The sequence below is a fragment of the Cicer arietinum genome, chromosome 7, assembly GCF_000331145.2.
Source record: "Cicer arietinum cultivar CDC Frontier isolate Library 1 chromosome 7, Cicar.CDCFrontier_v2.0, whole genome shotgun sequence".
NCBI lineage: Eukaryota > Viridiplantae > Streptophyta > Magnoliopsida > Fabales > Fabaceae > Cicer > Cicer arietinum.
The window spans coordinates 61,441,153-61,449,518 of record NC_021166.2 but is presented as its reverse complement, the minus strand read 5'-3'; the positions used below and the strand labels follow the sequence as shown (position 1 = coordinate 61,449,518).

The 8,366-nt window shown below is 32.4% G+C and overlaps 1 protein-coding gene across 1 annotated transcript; it reads right to left on the bottom strand.

Moving 5' to 3' along the window:
- Positions 1 to 6,420: 6,420 nt before the first annotated feature.
- On the bottom strand, positions 6,421 to 8,064 carry LOC101506283 (methyl jasmonate esterase 1-like). Its single transcript, XM_027330403.1, has 2 exons — positions 7,732 to 8,064; positions 6,421 to 6,708 (listed from the first exon to the last, which is right to left on the bottom strand). Exons 1-2 carry the CDS (start codon positions 8,062 to 8,064, stop codon positions 6,421 to 6,423), a joined length of 621 nt encoding a protein of 206 aa, XP_027186204.1.
- Between the last annotated feature and the right edge of the window lie 302 nt (positions 8,065 to 8,366).

Below are 8,366 nucleotides of genomic sequence, written 5' to 3'. Positions count from 1 at the left end.
TTGTTGAGATGGAAAAACGCTTTGTAAAAAGTGATAAGGCTGAAACAAGTTCTTTGCTTCAGAATTTAATTTCCATGAAGTATCAAGGCAAGGGAAATATAAGAGAGCACATTATGATGATGTCCAACATTGCTTCTAAGCTTAAAGGTCTAAAGCTTGAGTTGTCAGATGACTTACTCATTCATTTAGTATTGCTGTCTCTTCCTTCGCAATTCAGTCAGTTTAAGGTGACTTATAATTGTCAAAAGGAGAAATGGACTCTTAATGAGCTCATTTCATTATGTGTGCAAGAAGAGGACAGGCTGAAGCAAGATAGGACTGAAAGTGCTCACTTTACTAGCATCTCTAAAGACAAGGGCAAAAGGAAAAGAATTGAGGAGCCCAAGAACAAAGCTGCTGCTAAGGGTCCAGAACAAAAGAAGCAGACTAAGGATAACAACTGCTTCTTCTGCAGGAGTTCTGGACACGTGAAGAAGGATTGTGCCAAATATCACGCTTGGCGTGTTAAGAAAGGTATGATTCTGTCTTTGGTCTGTTCTGAGGTTAATTTAGCTTCAGTACCTGGAAACACTTGGTGGTTAGACTCTGGTGCAACTACTAACATCAGTGTTTCAATGCAGGGTTGCCTGAACTTCCGAAAGCCTAGTGATACTGAAAGATGCATCTATGTAGGAGATGGGAAGAAGGTAGAAGTTGAAGCCATAGGAAAATTTAGATTATTATTAAGTTCCGGTCATTATTTGGATTTAAAAGACACTTTTGTTGTACCGTCATTTAGACGGAATTTGGTCTCTATTTCTTATTTGGACAAATCAGGATATTATTGTTCATTCGGGAATAAAGAATTTACTTTGTCTTTAAATTCGAATGTTGTTGGAACCGGTTTACTTTCTGGTTATGATAATCTTTATTTGTTGGAAACTGTGGCTAACTATAATGAAACCTTGAATGTGGAATCACGTGGTACTAAGCGGAAAATTGACAATTTCAATTCAGGAGTGCTTTGGCACAAGCGTCTAGGTCACATCTCTAAAAATAGAGTTGAACGACTTGTGTCAGATGGAATTTTAGATTCCATTGACTTCACAGACTTTAACGTTTGTGTAGCATGCATTAAAGGAAAACAGACTAAAGATAAGAAATTAGGCGCATATAGAGCTACAGACGTCTTAGAATTGATACATACGGACATCTGTGGGCCATTTCCAACTCCTTCTTGGAATGGTCAACAATATTTTATATCATTCATAGACGATTATTCTAGATATGCCTACCTTTACCTAATTCACGAAAAGTCCCAATCAATAGACGTGTTCAAATCCTTTAAAGCAGAAGTTGAGAATCAACTTAATAAAAGAATTAAAAAGGTCAAATCTGATCGTGGTGGTGAATACTACGGCAGATATGACGGTTCAGGTGAACAACGTCCGGGACCATTTGCCAAATACCTAGAGGAATGTGGAATCGTCCCACAATACACTATGCCGGGGTCACCCAGCATGAATGGTGTAGCTGAAAGACGAAACAGGACTCTTAAGGATATGGTAAGGAGTATGATTTGTCATTCCACCTTGCCAGAGTCACTCTGGGGAGAGGCATTAAAAACAACAGCATACATTCTTAATAGAGTACCAACTAAGGCAGCGGCTAAAATACCTTATGAGCTTTGGATTGGGCGTAAGCCTAGCCTGAAGCACTTTCATGTTTGGGGATGTCCAGCTGAGGCAAGGCCTTATAGGCCGAATGAAAAGAAATTTGAACCCCGAACAATTAGCAGCTATTTTATAGGGTACTCAGAAAAATCAAGGGGCTATAAATTTTATGATCCTAATTTGAGAACAATTTTTGAGACGGGAACGACAACGTTCTTTGAGGATATTGAGTTTAGGGGGAAGATTAAGGTTAAAGATTTTGTCTTTGAGGAAGAATCGGTAATAATTCCAGAACTGATTCTTCCACTAGTTGACATTCCCATTATTGAACAAACTCAAGATGATCTGGTTTTTCAGGAAGAGCAAAATCGAGATCAAATTCAAGATCCTCAAGAACAAGTGCCTCAAGAGCCAGCTCCATTGCGGAGATCCACTAGAGAAAGGAAAAATGCTATTTCGGATGATTATGTAGTATTTATCAATGAGGTGGAGGAAAATGTTGGCATGACGGAAGACGACCCGGTCAACTTTCATCAAGCCATGCAAGATTCTCGTTCAGATAAGTGGATCGAAGCAATGAATGAGGAGTACAAGTCTATGCAAGACAATTCAGTTTGGGAACTTATCCCATTACCTGAAGGAAAGAAACCCATTGGTTGCAAATGGATTTTTAAAACCAAGCGGGATTCCAATGGTAATGTGGAGAGATATAAGGCACGTCTTGTAGCTAAGGGTTATACTCAAAAGGAAGGGATTGATTATAAAGAGACTTTCTCTCCGGTTTCATCGAAGGACTCTTTAAGAATAATCATGGCTCTTGTTGCTCACTTTAATTTGGAGCTTCATCAAATGGATGTAAAAACAGCTTTTCTCAATGGCGACATTGATGAGACGATCTATATGGTGCAGCCAGAAAACTTTGTGTTGGGAGACCCAAAGAATATGGTGTGCAAACTAAGAAAATCCATTTATGGGCTAAAACAAGCTTCTCGTCAATGGTACCATGACCCAAAGAATATGATGTGCAAACTAAGAAAATCCATTTATGGGCTAAAACAAGCTTCTCGTCAATGGTACCATAAATTTCATCAAGTAATTCTCTCATTTGGTTTTGAGATGAATACAGTTGATGATTGTGTGTATCATAAGTTCAGTGGGAGCAGACATATTTTCCTGGTCTTGTATGTTGATGACATACTGCTTGCCACTAACGATATAGGCATATTGCACGAAACTAAGAAATTTCTATCAAAGCATTTTGAGATGAAAGATCTTGGTGACGCCTCTTTTGTATTAGGAATTCAGATACACCGAGACAGATCTCGAGGTATTCTTGGATTGTCACAAAAGAGCTATATCGATAAGGTTCTCAAAAGGTTTGGGTTACAGGATTGCAAACCAGGGGACACCCCAGTTGCTAAGGGAGACAAGTTTAGTCTCAAACAGTGCCCTAAGGGAAGTTTGGAAATTCAAGAAATGCAAAAGATCCCTTATGCTTCAGCTGTAGGAAGTCTTATGTATGCCCAAGTATGTACGCGTCCAGACATAGCGTTCATAGTAGGGATTTTAGGCAGATATTTAAGCAATCCAGGTCTTGACCATTGGAAAGCAGCCAAGAGGGTCATGAGATATTTGAAGAGAACAAGAAACTACATGCTCACATATAGGAGGTCAGACCAGTTAGAGATCACTGGGTACTCTGACTCGGATTTTGCGGGATGCCAAGACAGCTTAAGATCAACTTCAGGCTATGTCTTTCTGTTAGCTGGTGGAGCAGTTTCTTGGCGTAGTGCCAAGCAAGGTCTTACTGCTTCATCAACCATGGCAGCAGAATTCGTAGCAATTCATGAGGCATCTGACCAGGGCATTTGGCTGAGAAATTTTGTCACGGGGCTGCAAATAGTTGAAGGGATTGAAAGACCACTCAAGTTGTATTGTGACAATAGATCAGCAGTCCTGTATTCTAACAATAATAGGAGCTCAACCAAGTCAAAGCACATTGACATTAAGTTCCTAGTTGTTAAAGAGAAGGTACAAAGTGGACAGATATCCATAGAACACTTAAGGACAAACTCCATGATTGCGGATCCACTCACTAAAGGTCTACCACCCAAGGTCTTTCATGAGCACACTGCTCACATGGGTGTGCTACAGCTTGAGGAACCTTGATTTTAGTGGGAGTTTCGTCCATTATGTAATTCATGTTCTATGTTTAATTGTAAAGTACAAATACATTGTATTTGGACTTTCTGATCAGAAATAAAGTTTAAAGTATTCAGTTTTTGGTTACTTTGTACATTTAAGTTATGGTATGATCTCATTCGATAAAGTAGGACCAGTTGAAAATTGACATGCATTGACCAACTTCATGTAATTTTCATGCTACACTTTTCATAATGGGTCTATGTCATTTAGTTGTGTCAGTACGGGTGATCATTGATGGGTTTAGTTATGCTTATTATGACGAAAGCCTCTTTGGTTCCATGTGCTGATATGATTAATGGACGGGACAATTTGGATTATACTCAAGGTAATTATAATGACATTTTTGACGTCATAAAGTCTAACACACTCCTAAGGATACATGTGTGACCAGTGGGAGATTGTAAGATTTATGGGTCACATATGTAATTAATTAATAAAGTGTGTTAGGGTCATTATATAATTAGCCAATGAACTAGGGGTCAAATAATATATAATAGTTTATGGCTAAAGAGCATAATAGTTATGAAAATTAATAGAGTAGATACCAGGCAGTTTCTAATTTAATGAGGGGCTGAATTGGAAATACTGCAATTTGGGATATAACTAATAATAGTTATATATAGGGGTAATGGTCCCCAAGGCAAACACAATAAGACTATTCAGTTTCAAAACCCTAAAGGAGAAAACTCTTTGGTTCTCTCTATCCCCATCAAGAGAGCAATGTCTTCAGGGTGTTTTGCTGAGGAAGATCACCCAACCCATTGGCTCTATCATCATCATCCTAGGATTTCATCAAATGGCAATTCCCACAGATACGCTTCCGCCTTTGGTCATTCATCATGTAATTGACATGGAATATTAACGGTCTATCCATAGTTATTGTCTTTAAAATAAATACTTGAGTTTTGTTTTCCTAAATGTGTTTAGGCTAATTATTTTCCCCATAAATCATTTCTAAACTAAATATTAATTAAATGAAAGGCAAGTAAAATATTATATAGTATGTACACACCTAACAACCTTTTGAAGTCAATATTTGTTTAAAAATTGTGCAATCGTCTTAACTTTTATTTAAAAATTCAAGTGACTAACCACATGTTAAAAAAGGAATTAATTTTATATTTAGTTTATAGTGATAGATGAACTCATTCAAATCGATTTAAATATAAAAAATGCAAGCTCATTTAAATAATAAAAAAATCACACGAAGTTTAAATATTTTATTGAAAGTTTTTTTAACTTTCTTTTGAGAATATCGCACATAACAATTTCAAAATATTTTGATGTTTATATTTTAGTATGTTATATATTATATGTTTCGACGTTGTTTAAGTTGTAATATGTTTTTGATATTAAATATATGCAATTATATTGGTTAAAATCGAAAGAACCTATTGAGTCAATTCATGTTTTATTGGATTAGACAGAATCAGAGTTTTTAAAAAGCAATTTAAACTAAAGTGAATTAAAAGCAATTTAAACCAAAGTGAATTATATGTTATTCTAATATTTATAATATTTAGATAAAATGACTAATTGCGTAAAAATATATCCAAACCTAATATCATATGGTATGTGCCGCTGAAAAATATAATGTGTTACGTCATTACGATGAGATAAATGTAATTCCATTTATAAATATTTAATTAGACTTTTGAAAGTTTTTATTTGATAATAATTATCATGTTAACAAACAGCTCTTTTATTCTCTTTATAACTACTCATGCTTTTTCAAATGATCATTTAAGTGCAAAAGTTTAGAGAAACAACCACATGCACGGATTCATTGTAATTTTGTTATTTTATTTTAATCAATTTGTAAAATTGATCACTTTATTTTAAAATTTTGTAAAATTGATCACTTTATTTTAAAATTCAACAATTTTGGTTAGTTTTTCAAATCTTTTAACTTAAAAAAATAGTGATTTGATATATTTTAAATAATGTAACATATAATCTCATAATTTAAAGTCATCTAGATGCATTAATTATTTATAAATTATTAACTAAATTACAACACTGCATAATTTTAACAGTTCAAAATAAAGTTTTTAGAGAATTTAATTGCAATTTATTAAGAATTAATTATTCAACATCATTATATCATTTGTCACGTCGTTTAAAATATATCATATCATTATTTTTTTTATTAAAAAATTCAAATCAAAATTGTTGATTTTTAAAATAGGATGACCAATTTCGCGAATGAGTAAAAATAAAGATAAAAAATATAATTAAACTTTTATTATTATTATTATTATTATTATTATTATTATTATTATTATTGTTATTATTTTTATTATTTTTATTATTATTATTATTATTATTATTATTATTAATTATTATCAACTACATATCAAATAGAGGGAACAACACTTCTATATTGAAATAGAAGAATGAAGAAAGTTAAAACAACAGGGACACTTCGATTATTCTTATTAAATCGAATTTGCAATCATAGATCATAATTGAAATAATATAATTCCAGTCCATATTCATTTGTTTTTGGCACATGCACAAATATCATATTATATAATTTATTATGATTAAATTTAATTAAGGACTAGTATTTTTGTGCAATCTTTAGAAGAAAAGAACTAAGCTTCTTTGGTTGAGAGAACATGACCACGTGATCAGAATTCTTTATGAATGTCACTTTAGCAAATGGAGCACTTTTCTGAATCATCCACATTTGTAAATCCTCTCTTATCAAATTGTCTCTTTTGCTTATAATAAAAATTTTAGACACCCTTGAATTTTTGTGGTTGGTAATTGTTGTTTCTTTCAACGATAAGTTAACATCTTTATAAATTGGTACGGGTTTCACCAAGGACAATGCAAGGGTCAAATCCTACACATTACAATTTGGAGTTAGTTTTATTAATATGAAAAATCATTTAATTTTTTTTGAAAAAAAAAAGAAAAAAATTGTTAAATGAATCAAGGTTAAATGAATCAAGGTCTAAATTATCAGGAAAAAAAACTTTGTGTCCATTAAGGAAGTGTTTCTTCTAGCCACCTGCAAGATAGTAACTAATAATTCTTCAAACCATACTTTATTTATTTTTTAAGTGAAAATATATTGACACCACTTTCCTTAGCATTTTAAAGCATACTTTAATTTAATTTAATACAACAATTAATTTGCATTCATATAATCAATGAGATTCTTTTTGTCTTATAAGAGATGATAAATATTATCATAATTAACTCACACAAAATGCGAGGTTTTTTATTCGAATTCATGACAAAATGTCTAACCTATTAAGGACACATAATGCCTTATTTTAGATGAGTAGAAATGGAAGTACATATGTCGGTTTTTACGGCACTCATACTGATACATGACAAACAACATCGGTTAATGTTAGTAATTAGTGTGATTAATATTGTTAGTATTTGGTCCGTAAGTTCTAGTTTAACTAACAAATGTCGATATTATTAGGTTGAACGTTTTGTCTCGGATTTGAACCCGGAACACAGTTAATTATGATAGAATTTATTAGTATTTGACTAAGAACGAGTATTGAACACTCAGCCTCATTATTATACCTGAATACTTTTTAACTATAAATGTGAGAATTATAAACAACAACTCAAAAACAATGATGCATTTAACAAAGTTGATAATTAAACTTAATAATTTATAAAATAATCTAAGGAATTCTTAATAATAGTCTATTTATGGACTATTTCTATGAGGATTTCAGTTAAAAAATAAATATAAAGTGTGAGCTTTTGTGTTATAGAGAAAACATTAGTAAAAACCTAAACAGTGACAAAAAAAATTAAATATATAAAAAATATGAAATTTATCTTAATTGCATTTCTCTAGTAGTGAAATTAACAAATTACCTCTTGAAGAAGAAATTACCTCTTGAAGAAGATTTGGATAGGTGAGATTTTGACTAAGCACATATGCAGTAACAAAAATTACAACTGAGATTTTATTTGAGAATTTTTCCATAGCAACAGAAGTGGATACTCCACCAAGACTATGGCCCACAAGAATCACTTTTTCTTTTAGAGGAAGAGATTCCATAAATGTCATCAAAGGTTCATAATATTTTGAAATTGAATGAATCTCTTGCACTTGTTTTGAATTGATATCTGAAGCACCCAATTCAATAGTTGTAACATTATGACCAATTGATTTAAGTATAGTTGCCACTTTATACCAACACCATGCACCATGGCTAACCACCATGAATTAGCACAAAGTGCACACTATTAACACAAATTAAAGGATAAATTAGAATACACAAGAAAATAATTTGCACAAAATGCTTCTCCCTTTTGATCATCTTGTCAATTTTCGCTTTTTCATATATTTTCCTTTTTAATAGCTATTCCTACTTATATGCACATGTTTTAAGCTAATTAATTATATTATTCTTGGTTTATTTTATATTTTAAATATAATTCATTTCTCCTTTATATTAAAAGAACCAATTTAGTGAAAGCAACTATACGAAATATAATTTTATTATTCTAGGGATTAATTTATTG

What these genes read in the sequence shown, in the direction of transcription:
- LOC101506283 (XM_027330403.1), bottom strand. Translation starts at nt 8,064, where the DNA reads ATGGTGGTTAGCCATGGTGCATGGTGTTGGTATAAAGTGGCAACTATA. An exon ending in ATCCAAATCTTCTTCAAGAG is followed by an intron (nt 6,709 to 7,731) that starts GTAATTTCTTCT and finishes TGTAATGTGTAG; the next exon opens with GATTTGACCCTTGCATTGTC.